The 22,335-nt window shown below is 41.1% G+C and overlaps 1 protein-coding gene across 2 annotated transcripts in view; it reads left to right on the top strand.

The window, feature by feature from the left end:
* The window catches only part of B3GNTL1 (UDP-GlcNAc:betaGal beta-1,3-N-acetylglucosaminyltransferase like 1), a 111,423-nt gene that overhangs the window by 77,354 nt on the left and 11,734 nt on the right, over positions 1–22,335 (top strand). Inside the window, exons 7-9 of one of the 2 annotated variants that reach the window (XM_050319073.1) lie at positions 785–880; positions 8,368–8,492; positions 16,424–16,559. In XM_050319073.1, the coding sequence (XP_050175030.1) occupies positions 785–880; positions 8,368–8,492; positions 16,424–16,559 (357 nt within the window). The remainder of the gene's footprint in view (positions 1–784; positions 881–8,367; positions 8,493–16,423; positions 16,560–22,335) is intronic. The other variant, XM_050319072.1, reaches the window with a different exon arrangement.

Genomic DNA, 22,335 nt, shown 5'->3' with positions numbered 1-22,335 from the left:
CATCTTGTGCTAAAAGAAAGAACCAGTTTACCTTCTGTAATCCAGATTCTGGCTTGTGTCACTGTATTTACAACAAGTTTGTTTAAAGCTGCAAAGACCCATTTGAAGAGTTCTCAGCTATCGCTAGTCAAGAGGATGAAATTAATAATCACTCCCTTTTCAGTCCCTAAAGCTCTTCCTTTCCAATGACCTTTTAAGGTTGGTAGCACTGGATAGCAAATGCACAGTGCTCAGGTAATCTTTAAAACAAATTGTGTTTTACTTGTCCAAGCTTGATTAGGATTTAAGTGTCTTTGGCAGAAATAAAAGATCAGTGAAAGCTCCTACTTCATATCTGTGTAAGGAATATAAAATGGAAAATCAGTGCACAACAATTATAGGGTTCAGTTTAAGAACTTTCACTTTTCACGATTCTTCTCAATTCGTTCACTTAAGTGTCAACATTGCCATTATTGATATAAATGCTATTTCCAGTATAAAACTCTAAATCTGAAAGAAAGCTGTTAAGTACTCTGCATGTGTTGCAAGTTATGATAGAAGAGAAAGTTATGGAATGTGAAGCAGGAGCTCGACTCACCTGCTGGGCTGTGACACCTCAGAAATGCTGGTTCATGCTGCCCTTTCAACACTAACCACATGCTGAATTTTAAACACCTGCACTTCTCAGTGCTTGGAATTGCTGAAGGTTAAGCACAGGCCAAGTATTTGCCAGATTTAGGTCTGTCTTTGTTCCCCAGCAGATATTCTATTAATTGACAGGGTTTTTTTTTTCCCTCTTTCCTAGGTGTTCACCTCCCATGGCCCCACTGTGATCATGCCAACCTGGTTCTGCTCTCGAGAGTGGTTTTTTCACGTGGGCAAATTTGATGAGGGGGGAAAGGTGAGTAATGTGGGTGATATCCAGGAACCATCCCTTTGTTTAACAGCCTCTGGAAGCCCTAAAACTCTTACTAAGGAACATTAGGAGAAGGGTTGTAGATGAAAACTGAGGTCTAAATAAACCTGGGTCATACCACACACCTGTTTTTTAAAAACAGTCATTAACCAACCAAAGTTGTTTGGGGATAACTCTGGTGATTGAAGGACCTGCCTGAGGTGGATTTTGTAGTTAAATCCAACACATCTGTTAGATATGTAGGAAAAATTAGAGGATTCAGGCATAAAAGCTCCTCTTTAGTCCCTGAAATAGATGCAGCAAAAGCTAAAAGAAGGTGAGCCCATAGTTTTGTTATAAACTATCTCTGCAAGGTAAGGCAGGTTGGTGAAGGAGGCTGGGAGGGAAGAAAGGTGCAGGCAGGATGGCAAAGAGATGGAAGTACATTCTCCTGAAGGGGGAGATTTATATCCCTGAGGTGAAGAAAGGAGGGAGGAGGGGAGATCACAATGTGCCCTAATACTACAACCATTAAATCTCATTTATCCACCTGTCTCACATCCACTTGTCAATCTCAATTCTTGTGCTTGTCTTTGGAAGATGTTAAGGAGCTTCTCCTCAAGGATCAGGACTGAGAGGTTACAAATTAAATGACTGTTACCTGAGAAGTTCCTCCCCTGAAAATTGGGTGTTCTTTTCTTCAGAAATTTTCTGCATAAGTTCAATTCAGTTGCTTTAAGCTCATCAGGATGTTTATGGCATAAAATCCATGAGTATCCATTGGTAGTACCAGAAATATGTTGGCAAATAGATCTAATTCAGATTCATTTGGATCCATTCTGTGTGGTTTGGATCTGAGAGGTTTTACTTCCAGTGGTTTTGGTGAGACTTTAGAGCTAGAATGGGTGGTTCTGAATTCTTTTTTTGGGGGAGGAAGCCTTCATTATTATTACACTAAAAGGATCTGCTAAGGCTGTTTCCTATTTTGTTATTTAAACTGCAACATATTATGATTATTATTGTTATTTTTATAGCCTCTAAATGAAGCCCTTCAGTGCTATATAGTGTGTATACATACACACATATATATGTGTATGAGGATATACAAATATTATTCTTTGGGCTGCCAAAAAAATTATAATTTAAGGAGACAGCAGACAGAGAACAGAATTGTCTAGACCAGTGCAAGATTTGCCCTTAATTACATGGTGGGTGAGTGGAAGAGCTGGGAATACAATCTACATTCACTGACCCATGCTCTTTATTTCCATTTTATTATTATTTCTTATCATTGTATTTGCACTCTCTGAAGAATGTTTGACTTCTTGAGCATTGTTAGTAAGCTCAAAAAAGAAAGCAAGCAAGTTAAAGCAGGAGCAACAATAGAACAGCAAGCCTAATGGTAAAGTTCAAGAGGTTAAGTTAAACAGACTATTGTTCTGTGCTTTTTGCTTTCAGTTTTGGGGGGGTTTCCCTTTGTTTTGTTTTTTTTTCGAGTTGGGTTTTTTCTGTTTTGCTCTCCCTGTGTAATTGTGTAGGAACTGTGCCACTGGTTATTCAGCCATAATACACTGACAACCTTAATCCTGGTGATTTTGCAGCCACAATGCATGGTATGTCCTCCTAGTTTTAAAAATTACCAGTGATAAGTCAAACATATTGTTTGTCCCTCTTGTCAAGTGTCCAACGTGTCCCTGCTCAAACTCTTGCCGATACAGAGGACCTTCAGAAAACACCCTGCGAACAAGGATCTGAACAAAGCAAGGGACATGAGCAGTGAAGTCAAACCTTTGTCCTCTGTGGGTTTAGAGGACACAACATCAAGTCCTAAATCTTTCAGTATTTAGTGTTGCAAAGTGTTTAGCATTGCTCCAACTTGTTCATTTTCATTTGAAAAGAATTCCTTTGAGCAAAAGGAAGATTTTTCTCTGTGTTATCGGTGGAGCTGTTGTAAACTAGACTGAGGACTCATCAGAATCATCCCTGTGTTTGTTCTGACCTGACCCACAATCTGTGTTGCTCTGATCACTCCCAGCTCCATTTTGGAGTTGGTATTTAATGATGACACCTGCAAGTGTCCTGTTGCTGCGAGTAAACACAGCAACAGGCCAACAAATCTCCACGTTTCAGCCTTCTGCGTTTGCTAAACTGTTTCAGTGCCAAAAAGCTGCATTTCTCATTTGAAATGAAATCCAAACACCTGTTCTTCATATTTCAGTGCTTAGAACAAATGGAGGATAATTCTTCCATGGAAGAAGTTGTGATGTGTTTATGGTAACAGTGTGGGTGGACTGATAAAATACAAATAGATAGGCTATGGTGCAACCCTTTTTTATTGCAGGTAGGTAGGTGCTTTATCTCTCCAACCATCCAGGCTTTAAATGAAACAGATTTTTAAAAAATATTTACATTTCTTTTAGAAATGAAGTTACTTCTGGTGAGGATCTGCAGTTGTTGTGAATGTAGTCCTTTTTGGTAATCACTGTGACAATATCCAAGCACAATCCTAAATAAGATCTTCATAAATGGTTTCTAAGAACCTGACAGGTTTGTTTTATGCACTAATTAACTAAAATGGTAGAGGTGCAACCTCTGATAAATGATAATTAAAGCAGGAGTACTGAGAAGTAGAGAATTTTAGCCAGCTCTGGTGGTGTGCTGAGACTGAGATAATACAATGGAAGTGGTCACAAGCCTATAAAGTAACATTTTAAATAGTATCCCCTGCTAGGAAGAGAGTCATGTGAAGCATGTTTGTGACTTTTTTAGGAAACTAAAACGAAATGGTCTTCCTTCCAGCAAGTTTGGATAAAGAGTGCAGTGCTTGATTGAATGAAGTAGCAGGAACTTCACTGAACCCTTCAGAACTCACACATGAATTTAGTGTTACCTGCATGCTTGGGTTTGCTCCTATAATTTTTGGTGTCTTCTGATAACCAGCACCACTGTTGAAAAGCAATAACTGTGTCCAAAAGTGCCTGGTAAAATGTGAAAAGCACCTTTTGAAGCTGTATCATCTGTTAGAGGGGGGAACTCACAAGTCACGTGCAGTGGGGGATGAGGTGTCTGTTATTAGGGAAGCAGAGTTATTGTTTCATATGTTTAACAGGGCACTTCAGTGAGAAATCCTGGGTACAATAAGGGCTCTACAAATGAGCCTTGTTAAACCTGCAGACCCCATTCCGTGGAAATGTGGAAAACTGTACAGTCTTGGCTTTCTCCAGGCACTGTTACTCTTGGCATCACAACTGTCATGTGCCAAACTTGTTTCTTTCTTTAGAGTTTTACCACAACTTGGTCCCAAATTCGTGTCGCCCTTACATTTAACCTTCCTTTTCAAGTGTAGGAGAACTAAAAATGGAGTGACAGCCTTAAAGTTCTGAACTAATCTCAAAGTGTAAACAGGGGGAAATTATTCTTAATGAGCCCCAGATGGAAATGTGTATTATGAGCCACAGGCCTTTCTGAATACAAACTGTGGCTCCAAACAAAGTGTCTGGAGCTCAGGTTTGATCTATTTTCGTGATAAAAGGTCAGAGAAAACACAAACTGAGGAGGTGTCAAAATATCCTTGGGTGCACAGGAGCTGCAGCCATGCAGGAAAGCTCTGAGGTAACTCTGTTAGGCACTAACTAATGCAATTTTCCATTTCTCTACCAGAGCACACAAATGTCATTCCCTACTGAAAGGCAGGTAGTTACAATAATGCCTGAGAGGTAAAAGGCTAAGTAGGAATTTGGGTTTTTTTGGTACATGAATTAAAGTGTTGTCAGTCTGTCAAATAATCAATCAAGGTGCTCTGGGGGAAAATCTGGGTAAAACACAGGCACTACTGTTTTGGGCTTGATATTGTTAAGGCTGAACAGAAATAGATATTTGATCTAAAAAGGAAAGAAAATTGGTGGAGCCAATGATTAATTACACTTTATAAGCTATTCGAAAATTCGCCCCATGTCTAATTACGTTTTCTTCTGGTCTGTTATTAAATATCATTTACAATTTACCAGCTCCCTTCCATTTGACTTCCCCATCATCTTTGTTTAACTGAATTTCTCTGTGCCAAGGCATTTGGATGAAAGCAGCCTTTTGGAGTTTCCTCTAACCTGTTATTTCCAAACAATGAAGTAAATGTTACAGGCTTTGAGTCCTATAATCAAGGCAAAATGATGTAAAGGCATGATTTGGATGGGAGCCAAAAAATGGAGTGACAGATCTGCAGAAAGAGAGACTTAAGAATATATAGGATAATCCTGTAGAGAAGCTATTAAGAGCTATTTAATTCTTTCCATTCACCAATTTTAAGCTCCTTTGAGGAATTAAAACAGTTTGGTATGTTCTGTCCAACAGTTACCCTGTTGTTGCTGACTGGTTTACAAAAGGAGTGCCATGTTATAGCCCAGTTTTCCTTGATGCCCCTGATCAAGAGGAAGGACTGAGCTTTTCCAAACCTGAAGGCTTTTATTCTGTGTGGATATATCCACTTCTCTTGTCTTGTTTGTCATCACACTCTTTGTTATAAATGTGTGTATTCTTGAAATCTCCCATTTTCACTGGTCAGACTGCTCTGCACAGGCTAAATCTCTGCTGGAAGTGGGCAGGGAAGGGTACCATGTCAAAGGAGACTGAGAGGAAGCTGGACAGAAGGAAAAGAGGTGGATGAGGAAGGTGGAACAGATTACTGTGCCACAGAATTGCTCTCCTGTATTGGGTTTAGCAGTAAAAGGCAGCTCTCATATTGTGTTGATGCCTGTACAGCCTAATGTTGTGTTCTGTCCAAGACACCGAAACAAAGGACTCCTGTCAGCCTGAAGTGCTGGAGAAGTTACTGTTGGTCATCCCAGGGCTATAACATGATCTCACCAGGTGTTACTGGTTACAGCACTGCACAGAGAGTCACTCTTGCATTGTCCTCCAACAACTGCTGATTATCCCTACTGGTGCTCCTCACCATTACTGATGGTGAAGCTGCAAGAATTGTAACCAGAATTGCTTGCTGTAGTGGTGGGAGGCTTCAACCTGCTTGGAAAATGTGTATGTTGAGGTGGCTGCAGTTGGAGCACTGCTTGATGGACAGTGATCTGCCAGGAGTGACAGCAGTGAGGGATGAGAAGACGACAAGAGAAGGATTAGAGATAATTTAGTTTGATCCCTGAACAAGGAGTTACTTCACCTCGTTAAGTTCTGCTTGATGTCCCATGGTGTATAAAAATCAGTACCCTCATCCGTACAGCCAACCATCAGCACAGCAAGGGATACCTGCCCAAAATCCTGGGTAAACACAAACCCTTCACCTGTTAAGAAGTATTGTGTTGAAGTAAACAATGATTTTGCATGTGGCTGGTGCGTTTTGGTCACAGCAGAGGAGGGGCAGGCTGTGCTTTTTCATTGGGAGCTGGAATCAGTTTATCCCTGAGTGCAGCAGAGGATGTAGAGTTGGGTGTTCCCTGTGATGTGGAAAATTCTGTATGCAGTCCAGTAACATGTAAACTGTGCAATTTAATTGTATCTGTTGGTGCTGAAGGCTATTGATGTGGTAGCCTATTGCTGAAATGCTGGGTTGGTGAATTGATAGTTTTAGCTATGGGTATTAATTTTCAAAAAATACATTAAAATATCCCTTTAGTGGTTAAACAGCTTTTCCTTTGAAAGTTGTGTTGTTTGACAGAGATTCCTGGTGTTTAAAATGCCATCTGGATCCAATAATAGATCTCAACTGGGAAGAAACTCTTGTGTTGCATCAAACTTACACGCTCAAGAGCCTTGGGAAGTCCCATCCCTGCAGGATCCATAACACAGTCAGCATCTTTCCTCCCCTGAAAAATGCGTGGCTGTGCTGCTCCTTTGTAATGTGAGAGGCCACTGCTGAGCAGTACAAGGCACCTGCTCCTTCCTAGGGCTGAGTGCACTTTATTCCAGAGTGTTCCTGCCAGTTAAAGGGAAGGAAAAGAACACTCGGAGCCAAACAGCATTTTGAAGGATCCTTTTTCTTCTGCAGTAACTCTTCTTAAATATTGCTATTAACGGTTGTCTTGAATAATGTAAATGCTGATCCAAAAGAAGAGGAATTGCTGATGTGTGTGTGATGTAATCAGAGGTCTGACTCAAAATATGAGTCCTGCAGCAAACTGATACGTGCTGCAGAATCTGTGCCCTGATGACATGGTCTGGTGTGTGACTGGAAAAGAGAGAAAGGTTTAAACTTTGCTGCTGGCTCAGTATGTCCATTGGAGTCCAGAATAAGAAAAATATAGAAAGGGCTACAAAATAAAAAATTAATTTCTATGTGTTTCTTGTGTCCTTGATGACTGTGGTTGCTGTCAGCTACCCCAGCTTCCCCCACATTTCTTTTGTGGCTTTCAGGGTAGGTCCACGTAAAGCATAAATTGTATGAAGTTCTTTAAAAGTTTTCTTCTGCATCACAGCTCTTAAACCAGAAGCCAGACAAACATCTGCAAAGACAAACAATAGCTCCAGCTGAGCTGCCCTTGGTAAGCAGAACAGAGCCCATTTCGTTCAGAGTCTGAGAATGTGGCCCAACTCGGGTTCTTACATCAGTTACAGAGCGAGCTCTGGAGCTGCAAAGTCCAGAACCTGATTTGATTCTGATTTCTCTCGAGATACATATGTTCAACTGAGTGTTTTGGAGTTGTTTATTTCCTAGAACTTGCTAGATCCACAACTGTAGGAGCTTTTTTCTTGCAGTGTTTCATCAGGATTTTGTACAGTCCCATTAGAAAGAATGTACCATGGAAGGAAGTTTCAAAAAACAAGTAGTTTTGTTTTCAGATGTTGCTTCATTCTGAGGCTGCTTTTATTCAGGTTTTTATTGATGTCTGTTATTGTGGGGCCTGAGTCACCTTTCCTAGGGAGAGACCAGTATTTGTATGACAAGCAAAGAAAAGAAGGGGAATTCTAGGCCAACATAAAAACACTCTTCTGAAGTCACTGATCCCTTTCAGTATAAACCATTCGGTTACGTGGTACTTCAGGCTGCACAAGCTGTTCAGTGCTGGGTTTCTTTCATTTTGGATTAAACTCTACCAAGCTTGATACCCCTGTCAAAACGAGATGATGTTGGTTTTTCTACCTCTGTCCTTGCAGTCAGCTGCACTTCATTTTTAACTGGCACTGCTTGGTTCTTTAGTAGCTTTAGCTGCATTTATTTCATGACCCGTTAGATAAGTTCATTGAGATGTACACAAATAATATCAGAGAATGGTTTGGGCTGGAAGGGACCTTAAGGATCATCTTGTTCCAACCCCCTGCCATGTGCAGGGACACCTTCCACTAGCCCATGTTGCTCCAAGCCCTGTCCAACCTGGCCTTGGACACCTCAAGGGATGAGGACTCCACAACCTCTCTGGGCAACAGAGAAGTTGTGTCTGTGAATAAAAATGACATCAAACCAAATTCACTCGGCAAAAAACAAAACATCCTCAGCTGTAACTGAGTGCTGGTCACTGGCTGGTGTGAAATAACTGCTTCTGTTGCAGGGGGTCCCAGAAGATCTGCTGTTTTTTTATGAACACCTCCAGAAGGGCGGTGAAGTCTTTCGAGTGAACCGCTGCCTCCTGCTCTACCGGTACCACCCCCAGGCTGCGACTCATTCCGTCCTGGAGTAAGTCCTGGGGTTTGGGAGAAATGAGAAATTGGCTTTATTGTGGTTGATAAGCAGCAAAGATGCTTAATGTGTTCCAGGCATTGCACGGCGAAACAATTACCCGGTTGTGTGTTTGTGTCTGTGTGTGTTTGTTTGTTTGTTTGTTTGTTTAAAAAAGCTGAAAAGCAAACATTGCATAATGTGTTGGTAGTTTTGATGGTGGAAGGTTAGTTTTCTGTTTGCTCTTGCTGTAAATTGCTTTGGAGTAACATCCTGTAATGCTGGAATTGAAATTATGAATGGAGATCTTTGGTGCAGACCCTGCTGCCCAGAGGCTGTCACTGCTCTGGTGTCTGAGACTTGGTGAGGCAGGAATGGGCTGGGAGCACCTCAATATTTGGCAAATATTCCAAGAAGTTGTTTTCTCCTTGCAGCTGTTTCTGAAATAATTTCACAGTAGGTGCTGTAAGAGCAGGGGAGCATTTTGGGGGCTGCATTACAGCAGTGCTGTTTTCCCAGTGTCCAGTTACTCCTCCTTCAGGCTCTGCAGCCCATCCTGTGAGATCTCAGAACCTGCCTGAGCAACCTCCCTGCTCCTCTAAAACATCTCTAAAATTAAAATTTAAAATCAAGATTTAAAGATTTTCTTGCCCTCACAGCAGATAAAGAATACCTGGTGTGGTTCTGTATCTGATCTGATGAATCCCTGCTCAGAAGCAAGGGGTGAAGCAAGCAGTGAAGAAATAACTTCTTCAATACTTTTAACATGATGGCAAGATTGTGTTTAAAATATGCCCTAGTGGTAAAATTTTATTGGAGTTTTTGACTAGGATTTTTAGTATGTGAGGGTTTCATTCTCATAGTTTTTGCCATGTGAAACATAATATAAAAATGTAAATATATATAATATAATTTTTTTAAATTGTAGAGCTTAGTTTCAGAATCACAGTCTCAATTTTCAAAAAGTAAACAGAAACTTGTAGTACCAACGAAAACCTCCTTTTGAAAAAAAAAAAAACCAACAAACCCAAACCTCTAATCTGATAATGTGCTGCGTTTACATGTATTATTTTCCTATTTTAAAGGGTCTAAACCATCTAAATCAAATAATGAGGTTTGAAAAATCCCTGAGGATGTTTAGGGTAATTATCTCAGGTGCTTCCTTGTAAGCAGTTCCCTGCTGCCTTTCCAGGGCTGCTCAGCCCCTAAAGGAGATGTTTAATTGCCAGTTGCTGATTCCTCTACGTGCTGCAAACTGAGCCAGAGTTGTTCCTTTCTCTTGTGCTCTGACATCAATAAAAAATTACATGGGTTTTACTGTTCTTCAGGAGTCCCACACCAGGATCACAGTGGTAATTAAGTAAACTTGTTTTTCTTACTGATTAATGATAGGAACACACTTTTCAGTCATATTTGTGTGGCTTTGTTAGAGCTGAGTAGTAAAACTAAACATTGCTGTGTGCATTTGGGTTGTCTATCACTGTATGATTGTATTGCTGTAAATAATATAACATACTAAGCATAAATAGCACATGGTATAGTGATCACTATAGATCTTTATTAAAAAATATATATGCTTATAAAATAATTTAATCATGAAAAGCTCGTTCCGAGCCAATAGAACACATTATTTGGATTTCACAAACAAGCATGAGGTAAATTATTTTCCTTTTTTATTGGTGTTTAAGGGAATGATTTCCCCCCCCCCCCTCTTTTAGTGTGGGATCATTCTGGCCAGCTTTTCAGCCACGCATCGTCGTGGGCTGCTGGAACTCCTGGAAGCCTTTTTGCTTCTATCTGTGGGAAAGCATCCTCTGCTTGGAAACGAATTTGTTTTGAATTTACTGCAAGCTGTTGCTTATTCAGATCTACAAGGTTGTGTGGCACGAGCCCCCCGGATTACGGCACGCCGGGGGAATGTGGAAACGCTGGGAGCGGGGACGTTCCAAAGTTCGCGTCTCGTTCTAAGAAATCGGGGGAGGCCGTTCCTCTCCTCGGCTTTCTGCCGGTCCTGCTGGTGGGGATGCTTGGTGTGAACGTCCAAACACGAGGTTGTGCAACAGCTCTTCACCCTGGCTCGTTTGTTGCCCGAGTTCTGAAGGGTTTGGCAAGTGTTTGTGTCTGAAGACCGAGGTGCGTGTTGAGCAAAAAGAGATTAATGGGCTCAGTCACAGAGGTTTAAGTTTATAATTTAAATTGGGTCTTGCCTAACTTGCCTTGTGGTCACCCCACCTTGTTTAATTTGTCTGTTCTGGCTTTTCTAGAAGCCTTTTTTTCTTTGGGGGGGTGTGGGTTTGTTGAGCAGTTTTCTGTGGTTTTTTGCTCTCTGCCATTGGCCCGTGTCATCTACGAATTTTGACTTAGGCTAGACCTGGATTTGGAAGTAGTAACTCACCAGCCAGATTAAGATCTTGTCTGAGATCAAAATTACACTTGTAGGAAAGTTGAATTTTTTTTTTTTTTCCAACACTTTATGCCAAATTTCAGTTTTATAAAGCAGAGCTGGTTACCAGGCCTTGTTTATACAAAGGTGCATGATTCCATCTTTGCTGAAAAGACAGCAGTCACTTGTAGCCCGTGATGGGCTGATTTCAGTTTATGTGGGTGTCTCTCAGAACCATTCAGGGGGAAAAAAAAGCCTGACTTTGCTTTTTCAGACTTCCCAAAAGAAATGTAAAACTACTTGGCAAGTGACATTTAGTTCCTTTTTTTTATTTTATTTTATTTAGCATGTATAACTGCAAACACGTTTTTTAGGTCACTTCCTAAGGATTAGTATCCTTCTGGAACAAATATGTGGAGTTGAGAATATCTGTGAAGCAGGAAACACAATCTTATTTGCATTCTCCCTTACCCTGGGGGCATCAGTCTGTGTTATTAAATGCTCTGAGGAATCTGCACCAAGTTCAGTGTCTATATTTAGATGTCATTAGGACTGTGCAGAAATACAGGCATTCATCTCCAATCCCAGATGGATACCTGCTGGATGGGAATGAGCAAGACGAGTTTTGAGGGACTTTAGCCAGGAATTTACAACACAAAATCCCACTCCTTGTACCTCTCAGGTCTGAATCACTTCACCTCACGGTGGGGTTTGTATCCCAGGGCTGTGTGTGCTCAGTGCTGCTCAGCCACCTTACACTGCTGTGAGATCAGAGCTGGCTTTGGAGTGAGAAGTGCTGGAGTAAGAGAGTTTGATGTATAATAAAAACACTGTAAAGCTCATAGATCTTTATCTTGCTGAAGCGGAGAGAAAGGGACTGTATACACAACAATGTACCTCACTGAGAGATGAAAGCCAACTTGGAACAAGGTGAGCAATAAAACAGTGCACTTGTCTTCGGGTAGCGTTGCTCACAGACAGGTGGTTGGGGAACTTCGCTAATCCTTGTAGCAATTTACAATTTTTTTTTTTTAATCAAGAAAAATTTAATATATGCAGAAAATGAGGTTTTGTCCCTTCTGTCTGAGATTCAGGTGGTTCTGTTTCAGGCAGAAAAGGTGAAGTGCAGCTACAAGGGTTCAATAATTTCATATGTTTGTATTCAGAACAAGTATAATGATGGTCTGCAGGAATAACCAAAATTACATAATCTATTGAAACCATCTGGTCTCAAGCATTGGAAGCTTCCAGTGTCATCTGAGCAAAGGAGAGCAGGCTCTTGGTCTGAAACATTTGGCTGTTGCAGAGGTGCTCTGGGTCTCTATCAGGGATGAGCACGGGAATGCCTCCTTCATTTCCTGCAAAAACAGACACATCCAAAAATAGGCAGGAGAGAGGAATAGCGTAACATATTCCTGTACAGCTGAAATAAAGATGAGGTCAACTGCATTTTTATCTTCCATGCTTGCATTTGGCACTTCAATTAAACATGGAAACTAATGACCTCATTAGATTCTTGAAAAGTAAATGCCATTAACATTGATAGTCTCTGTCTTTCTTAATAAGCCTTTCATGAAAAATAGGCCACAATGCAAACCATGCCTCAGCTAATGACCCGTGACCTGAGGATGAACTCAGACATTAATAGAACCTATTAACAGTGTAAATGTAATAACTCAGTGGGACGATATAGTCCAGCAATTAATAAGTTCACATGAAGTTCAACAGAACAACAACGACAAAAAAAATATCAGTTTATTCACCAGCATGTCCAAGGTTCAAATGGGATTTATTTCTGAATTTCCTGTGGATTGTAAGGACCTTGAATTCTGTGTGCAAGAGTGGCTGTAAGGAATCTGTGATTAAAAAGTTCTCTGTTCTTCCACCTCTGGTTTATCGATCAGGTGGGATTCACCTATAATCCAGAACTCTCTTATCCTGCCATCAATAAAAAGCCACTGGAAGAGGCTCTGTTCACTTGGGCAGCTCCTCTTCCTGCCTGGTGTCACCTGAGCAGTGTGAGGGCCAGTGCATAGAGACAAGGTCAGATTTATGGATCTATAGTGTTACTGGGGATGGCAGTCAATGCCTAAAATTCCAGTACTGCTTAGGACATTGGGCTTGTATTTCTGCATTTCTCAAGTACTTGTACATCTGTCCTTGCTCTGTTGATTCACTTATGTAGCCTCACTGGGGGGAAGGAGGGGAAAGGCACTCAAACAATACGGTGAGGTTTGACTCAGCTCAGACATTAAATCATATTGCTTTTTATTGTCACATTATCTTTCATTTCAAAATAGGAGTGGAGCAGATGTTTCTTGACTCCTGTATTCAGTCAGGAGGTCACCACACGTTCTAACAGAGCTCCATTGTTGCATTGCTTGGGTGGATGGTCTGGTAATAACTATTTGGGGCTGAGGAACACACGGCATAGTCATTCTCACCCGCTGCATGAATACCCTCATTTCACTCCTGAAGAAATTTGGCTCCTCTTCTTCCTTCCAGACAACATAACTGATGAGTATGGAGGGGCCACGGCAAGTGAGAGCTTAGGAAAATCATGTAAGCCTCAAGAATGGCTTTCCAAGTGGAAAAATGCATACTTCCAACATTTCTTTTGTGAAGATGTGACAAGAAAGTGAAAGAAATGGGGAAAATAATGTATGTCAAGAGTTAGGGACATAGGGTATTAGGATATGGGAGCAAACTGTGAGGAGAATTTTATCCCACCTTCTGGCCAAGGAGAATCTTGTGAACTCAGTACAGGCTTGGAAATGCTCCTTAAAGGAAAAGCAGCCTTGATTTGGGGTGATGTGGAGCAATAATACCTCCTAGGTGTTGCTGGTGGCTATGAATATGTAATGATGCATAATCTGAAAATAGCTGTGAGAATCCTCTCCCAGCAGTGGTTTGTACAACTCCTGGATCGTTTCAGGCGTTTGCTTTAATCATGCCTTTGCACGTTGCTGCAGCTCCCGTCTGGTGCACCTGCACTGGCTCGTAAAGGATGGGAAAATGGCATTCCCTTATCCCTCCAGGCAGGAATCCCAGTTATCTGTCCTGGAAACATCAGAAAATGTGGCAAATTAGGTGAACTGGGAACCTGAGCAGGGGGGGAACCGAAACTCTCCCTTGACACCCCCTGAGCATCTCTTGCTTCAACGCGTGAGATGGTGAAAACAAAGGGGAAGTCTGGGAGAGTCACCCTAAAGTTCAGTCACAAATTCTCCCCCCAGTCCTGTATTTATCTCCGCTTGCACTGTTAAATATATTTCAGGGTTAAGTCTAGGCTGCAAAGTGTTCAGTATAACTTGATTTTTTCCGATGGAGAAGAGTACCCACAATATGGGTGAGTTGTCATTTCTTTTCTGTGAGCTTTGCCATCAGAACGCCTCACAGTGATGCAAGCAAAAACTCACGACTGCTGGGCACATTGGTTTCATTTTCACACCCCAAAATAGGTGTTTAAGGAAGCTGTTTATTGGTACTTAAATGAAGCTGTGTGACAGTATTCTTATGTTTGAACAACGCTCCAATTAATTTGGAGTTTGATAAGTTTTATGTCCTGTCATTTCTGAGTGCAGTTCCCTTACATACTTTCACCACTTGCACTTCTCAAAATAACATTCATAGGTGAGATGGGGCCAATAAATCTGCTTCAGTCTGAAATCTTCTATCAGCAGTGAGGTCTGAGTTGTACCTGTGTAGGGATTTTTGTGGCATAGAGGCTCCCATCACCTGGACAGCAAATACTGTCTGGAAGAGCCAATACTGCTGTGCTGGGATCTCCATGACAATTAGAAACATTTCCTGTGTGCCTGGAGGTGGATTGCAGTGTGGATTGCAGCTGGAAATTGGTTGATAATTCTATTAATGCCTTGTAAGGTTGCCTGGCTTTTAATTTTGCTTTCTTAACATCATTGCAAACTCAAGTAGAAAAGAAACTTGCCTGTGTCACTCAAGCCAACAGAACAGGTTCTGAAATACCTCTGGAATGTAATACAGTGTTACCCTTCTGAAGTCACATTTCAAAGGAAAATCACTTTAAAAACTTTTCCATTTACGTGCAAAGCAATAATCTTCCCTTTTAGAAGCGAGCAGAAGCTCTAAAATCTCTAGTAAAGCGATCCTGGAAAAATACTTGACCTTCATATTTTGTTCCTTTAACTTTCCTTCTGGGAATATATTATGCTCTAATGAACATGGAAAAAGGCAAGTGTCAAAGGATGCCAGCAGCAGTTCAAGCAGGAATGCAGTTTGTGGTTCCATTAGAAGAGATTTGTGATCAAATCCAAGAATTTTTTCCCTCCATTAGTTGAAATGCTGGTGCACAATCGTCATCCTCCAAACAGGGGGGAGGTTTTCTGTGGAGTAGCTGTTGTGCTTGGGTCCATTTATTTGTGCATGAAGTCCTTTCCAAGTTACCACACCAGGGCTGGTGATGAAGTGCAAAGCAGGATTTGGCTTTGCTGAAGTGAAGCGAAGTGCTGGATCTAAGGAACAAGCCCAGCAAGAGTCCATTTGCCTGAGTATTATGAGGGTTTTCAAACCATGGCTTGGGGCTGTGATGGAATGATGGAAATAAGCAAATGGAAAAACCCATTTGAAGAAATGCCTTTAGAAAGGAGGCACAATTAGGTGTTCATCAGAATTTCCTGTGAAAGAAAGTTTCAACTCAAGGTACCTTGTTTAGGAGATGGTTAGGAACGTTCATTTGTCAAGCCATAAACTGAGGAAATCAGTGCGTTCTGTCAAGAAAACTGTTTGTGAAGTCTGAGATAAGTTATTAGTTAATGAATATTAAATGAACCCTGGACAGAAAGCAGATGTTTTTAACAGCAGGCAGTTTCCTTTAATCTGCTGTAAATGATGCAGCCTTAAATGTTACTTTATAGGGTGGAGCACACACACACACACACACATGGAAAATGCTGTAGTTGTCAAAGTGAATTTGCCAGCTGGGAGGAAAACAAACTGCTTTCCTTGCCGTTGTCTTCTCTTTGAGAACCTGCCTTGAACTTGTTGAAGCTCTCAGTGGGCCTCCAGTGTTTAAAGCTGTTGGCTGTCCCAGAGCCATGTGGTTCATCATTTGGTATTACTGTCACAGTTGTTTACCTCAACCACTTGGCTTAAATTATCCTGTGGAACTTATCCCAAAGATGAAGACATGAAGGTGTAATTGGACACAGACATCTGCCAGCTTGCCTTTTTTTAATTTGGTTTTTTTTTTTTTTTTCCCTAAAGCACATTTTAAGAAGTTTTATGAGCTATACCCCATCATCCAAAAAAAGAAAAATAAAAGATTTCCACTGCCCTTTGTTCCTGGAAATGCAGTTTCTTATGAAAGTCGTCCTCAAATAAAGGCACAGTCATGTTTGTGTCACTGCAGAATAATATTTTGGAACTTTTACAATTAAATCAGTAATAATAAATAATGTTTTGGTGTGATTTTTTATGTATTATGGGAATTACTTTGGTCAGGTTTACATGTAGGGGAGTGTATGCATATAGGGTAATAATATATAAATTTCATGGGTCAAAATCCACCCTTTTTCTGACTCTCCAGGGGAACCATCTGGAACCACAGAGTCAGATTCCTCGAGGACAGAGTCCTGAGCTCCTGGACATCATTCACCATTTGGAATGCTGGCAAGCAAGGCAAGAAGCTCTACAGAAGTTTGTCACCAGCCAATAGGAAAAAGGTGAGCTAATTAGTGGGTAAAAAAATGTACAAAACCACTTCTTCTCTTTCCTGTGCCACTTCTGACGTGGTGTAGCAAATTTCTCGTCAGATATTTTGTCCACAAAAGTAGTAGTTAATGATTGATATAAATTAGGGCAATTGTCAATATTCCAGATGATGTTTTCAAATGCCATGTTACTTTATTTAGAGCTTCTGGTGTGTATGGAGAGCAACATGCTGGTAAGTGAGTTTAGAAGGAGGTGAGGTACTCAGCTTGTACAGCCCAGACACAGCTATACAGGGTAACTCCTTATTTGGCTGGTGTGATGCTAAACTGCCTCGTCCAGGATCATTCATGCACGTTTCCCACTTCCAGAGTGGATGCTGGACAGGTCCCTGTGGGATGTTGATCAGTCTGGTCGGCCCTGTGAGCAGTTGTGCTGTGAGTCCCTTTGGAAAGATGGATTGCCAGAAATAGGGGGTGAGGAGTGGGGTGAACAAGGCAAGTGGAAACTGTTGCACATGACTGTCCAATTTACAGTCAATTGAAAATGTGGAGGTTGCTTACATTTGGCAGTGGCAGACATTTCTCAGGACAGATCTGTCTGAGACTCTAAATACCTTATTTTTATAGCATTTTCTAGTGTGCAATAACTTTTGTTAGATAAAGGCTGTAGGGCTAATGTCAAATGGCTGTTTCTTATGAAGAGCCACAGAACATTCATTTTATGGCTGGATGTGTTTTTCTTTTCGTAAGAATATGGATGGGAAGACAAAATGACAAATACATATATAAACCTGATTAATGTGGTGGCCCTGAGACCACACACATCTGAAAAAAAAAAAAAAATAGAAGACATTTGTATACACATAGTTAAAATTACTGAGTAGACACGGGAGACACTCAGACAGTCAATGTGCAAAGCAAAAAATTGACCTGAATTTGCTGCTTGATATTCCAGTGCCATTCCAAAGCCATCCCTCAGTCATTGCCATCACGTGGCAGGGGCTGAACTGTAGGAAGAAAGGAGATTAAATGCTGTGAGTCCCCAATCAGTTGCTTCATGCAAAGAGGGCATTGAATTGTCCATTCAGTGTTACCTTGGTCATGCAGTGCAGTGTGATTTTTGGGGAGGTTGATGAAAATGTTCTCTTTTGTTAGTGTTTTGCTGAGCACTTTGAATTCCACTGGCTGACCAGCAACAAACAATTGCACTTCTCTGTCTGCAAAATTGAGAGAATTAGAAAATAAGCTGCAAGGGAAGAGATGGCAGCTGGTCTGGTAGATTTTTGAGATGTTACAGTAAAAATAGACCGTGTTGGTTTTGTAGCAGTGTTTCACCACCTTGGGTGTTGGGTTTTTATTTTGTTTTCTGGCTCTTTTTGTACCAGGCCAAAATGGAGATGGATGCTGAGGTTTGGAGCTGTGTTTGAGTTACATCTGTAGGTGACCCATTCAGGACTTCACATCACACAAACACTCGAGGATGTCACAGCGGAGACGATAAAAAGGGCAAGAGAAAAATAATAGTGTTGGGGTTTTTGCCACTTCCCTGCCCAAGAACCCAAGCTCAGCTCTCCTCCAGGAGGGAATAACCTCCACTCCCTGCACACCAGCACGGGCAGTGTGGTTCCAATTAGCTGCATCCCGGCGTCCCTTCCAGCTGACCTTTCCATAACGTTTGCTTTGGCAGAGCTCTGGGCCCTGATGCTGTTTTGCTTCTGTCAAGGTTACAACTGCACATATTCCAGAATGGTTTGGGTTGATACTGAAATATTGCACTGAGCATTAACCCCTGAATTACTGGATGCTGCAGCAGACACGTTTAGTACGTGCCAGATGCAGCTGCATGTGCCAAGTGTGACTCACTGTGCTCATGCACTGCAGAAATCTGCTGCTGAAATGCAGGCACAGTGATCCTTTATGCCTTATGCAGACTAATCAGACTTCAACCCCTGAGTCTGATGTGTTATCTGAAGTATTAAGAGGTTCTCTCAATAACCAGCAAAGAAAAATAGCTTCAGAAAAGGACTTGTGTCATCCTAAGTGAGAGCAGAGGCTAATTTCTGATTAAATTATTGTTCCCTGTAGTGATTAAAGCACTGTTTTTATGTGTCTGTTTAGGCTCACTGTGATTATTCCTGGCTTTTCCAAAAGTGAGATCCCAAGTCTGTGCAGCTCAGTCAGAGCTGACACTTAAATGATACCCTCATGTTTCGTGTAAGTCACTGGCAAAGGGCTGTAAGTAGTGAAAACATCTCAGTTCTCCAAGAGCTAATCAAAGGATTATGCTGTTGGAGTTTCAGGAAATAAAATCATATAATTTGCAGTAGTTAATTGGTGGCAGTTTTAATTTTATTCTAAATTAATAACAGTAAAAAGGTCGGTAGAGAAACTCCATGTTCTACTTTCCCTCAAAAATCCTTCAGGTGTTTTGTGACTAATCTGCAACTCTTGCCAAAGACTCTAAAATCCCACATGAACAAAGGTTGTAAATAGTTGTTGCTTCATCCTTTCCAGCCCTAAAAGCAATAAAATACTTTTCCTGTCTCACCCTTTCAAGACCACCTTAACAAGATTTAAGCTTTCATATATTGTGTTAATTATGAGAACACTGGAGATTCAAAATCACTTTGAACCTACAAGTAGAATTTCATGTTGTCTTGTAAATGGAGGGCCTGGGATATCAATTCATCAATTATGTAAAATAGACACCTTTAAAACACAATTCCCAAGCCCCTTAGGGTGCAAAATATGATTTATTTAATCCATACAATTACCATTTTCTCCTCTTGAAGGTCCACTGTGTAAAACAGTGTCATCTTAAAAGGTCCAGCACCCTTTGAAATGCAGGTAAAATTGTCAAAATTAGCTGTAAAGTTTAACTAAATTTATTTAATTTACCTGTCTAAACTTAATATTAATTGGTTTTATAATTAAGTCAGTTTAGACTCTTGACAGTGTCCCCTGTGCTCTGTTTGACTGCTGCTGCATCCTTTTATTGGGATTCAGGATTTCATTAGATGTCCTGAGCCTCACTTTGGTTGGACTGTGGAGGGTGTTTTCTCAGTTGGCACTCAGTACCTGTAGAAAATTAAGGACACATACTCCAAGGATAGATAATACCCCCAAAAAAACCCTATTACATACAGCTTGTGTCACTTGGTAATTCTGAAAAAAAAAAACCCAAACCTAAACTCTACTAAATCTTCAGGAAGAGGATTAATTAGTTTGAACTGTCAAGCTTAGGGTATGTTAAAAAAAACCATCTTTTTGCAGAAAAAGGAATGTTTCTAGTATTTTTAGAAGCTGATAAACAAAGCAATTGCATTTCTTGTGCTGACTAGGTCTTTGTGGGATGTTTGAAAAGCACAGCTCTGTTTCATGCCAGACAGCATTGTTTCTTAGAAAACAAAATTTAGGCAATTCCAGGAAGCAGCGGTCTGGGTATGTTCATACTCAGTAACAAATTATTGCTTTAGTCTGTTTGGAAAACAGTGTGAATTTGAATTATGGTTCTGTTAAAAGACAAAAGGACACCTCAGCAATTCTCCCTTTTCCTTCAGCCATCTGTATGGTGAATATTAAAATGATGCTTTGTCTCCAAAGCGCTCAGGCAAAAGTCCAAGGCTCAGGATTTTTGCTAAACAGCAACACACGAAAAAAGTTATTCCACTGGTAGGGATTTTTTATGAATTAATTACCATGATCTCAGTATTCTTAGGGAAATTCTGCTTCCTGGCTGTTCCCTTCTTGATTCACACCACTGACAGTGGTTCAGTATTAGCATTTCTGCAAGAATGAAGTCAAACAGACCTTTTTTTGTTTAAAACACATCCGTCGTGTCTATAATTTGCAGCTGAAGATGGAAACCAAATGTTTTTTGGGATGCTACATGTGCCTGGAGGGTTTCTGAGCTGTCTTGTCTGCTCTTTTATTCTCCATCAGACTTCAGCTAAAAGGAGAACTTCAGCAGTAACATTTTGTGTCATTTCCGAGGGCTGAAAATAGGGCTCAAATGGCTCACAGAAAAAAAGCAGGGGAAAGGATGAAATAAGCACCAACTAATTAGTGGCCTGGAAACAGTGCTTTACACAGCCAGGCCCTGAAAGTTCTCTATGACAACACTGTCTGCTGGTGGCAAACTCAAAAGCTCCACAAAGCACTTCGAAGGCCCTTTTTCCTGGTTCAGCGACCACTGAAAATCATCCCTTGGTTCCTCTTCACCTTTTTCCAAGAGCAGCATCACCAAACCATGTGATTCAGCTCTGATCCTCCACAGAACCAAGGAATGTCTAAGTTTTGTAGCACTTTAACCACCCTAAGAGTACATGAATGACCTCAGGAGAGTGGAGGAATATCAGGGAAGAATATCACACCCACCTTGACTGTGGAGTGAGAAGTAGAATGGCAACGTGAAAGTGAGTTAAAAACCTCCAGAACAGGGAGAGACAGAGATGAAATGGGAAAGATTCGGTTAAATCCAGGTATAAAGCATCTTAAAATGATGTGAGGTAAAATACAGGCTTCATTTTGGACTAGAGTAAATAGTTCTTGGTGACATGTGGCCAGGAAAACTCCCTGCTCCTTCCACTCGAGAAGAGGTGCTTTTTGGCAGCCTCTGTTTTGCCAGCACAGAGGTTTCACACCTGTAACATTCCTGGCATAACTCAGGTAGGAGGAATCTGCTCTAGAGGGATGAGACACTGGCAACAAGATCCCTCACTATAAATGCAGGTGTATGTTGAATGGAACAAGGGAAATTCTGTGTCTCCAGCGATCAGCAGCTTATTTTGCATGCTGGGTTCTGGTACTAAAATTCTCCTGAGTGACTTTTTGCTGTGGATCATGTGCAGAGGGGGAAGCTGCTGCTCTCCTCAAAGGAATAGTGTCTAAATGGAGTAATTAATTGCATGCTTGGGATTTAAAGATACCCACAGCTTCTCTCCTGCTGCAGTGCTGAAGAGGTGAAATAAAAGCAGCTCCTGACACAGCAAATCACTCAGCTTGTGACACGGAGTTGTTTGCTGGTTTCTGTTTGTGGCACATCAGGAGATGTTTATGCCTCTGCCTGTCTCTTGTTCTGTTTGCCATTAGCTGTATCTATTTAAAGTTGCATTGTAATGCTTTCAGTTAACTTTGTTTTGACATGAAGGGCCAGAATTGATTTCCCTTTTGCAGAGATGTATATGAGCATGCTTCCGAGGCTTTCTGCGAGCTGGAAGGGAAGAATTATAAATAGAAGAATTAACAGGGTCACTAGGAGTTTAAAACAGATGGAGGATTGTGTGAGATACTATGGAGAGAAAGGAGTAGGGAAGATCTGCTCCCGTGGGATTTTGGGAGGGTTCACAGGATGTCTCTTTGAAGGTGGCTTTTATGAGAAGTAAGGAGGAGGGACAGGAGGCAGTGGACAGGTGACCATTTATTGAAAGGGTTTTCCAGTTTTTCTACCATGTTCTACTCAGTTATTCACTCTCCCATGTAAAACTTGCCTCTGGAATCCTTCCAGCTCAAGCAGACCTTGAGAATGGGCTGTAATTCTGATTTCTTGCTTCCTGTAAGTGATGGTTCCAGACCTAAAGCAAACCACAGGTGAAAATAAGGTGAGGGAGTAAAATCTTGTGAAGATCATTTACCATAAAAGGACATCATTGAGCTGATGAAATCTTTCAGTCTTTCCATTAGGAAATCTGAGTGGAACGGGAGGTGTGAGGAAACATTCCCTGCAGTAAAACAAGTCACTTAAAAAACAAACAATTAATTGCTGTGTAGTCATAGCAGAGCTCAAACA

This window comes from Myiozetetes cayanensis, unplaced genomic scaffold, assembly GCF_022539395.1.
Source record: "Myiozetetes cayanensis isolate MyiCay16 unplaced genomic scaffold, myiCay2020 scf22, whole genome shotgun sequence".
In the NCBI taxonomy this organism is placed as follows: Eukaryota; Metazoa; Chordata; class Aves; order Passeriformes; family Tyrannidae; genus Myiozetetes; species Myiozetetes cayanensis.
Note: the sequence above shows the minus strand (reverse complement) of the source record. Positions and strands in the feature narration are given on the sequence as shown.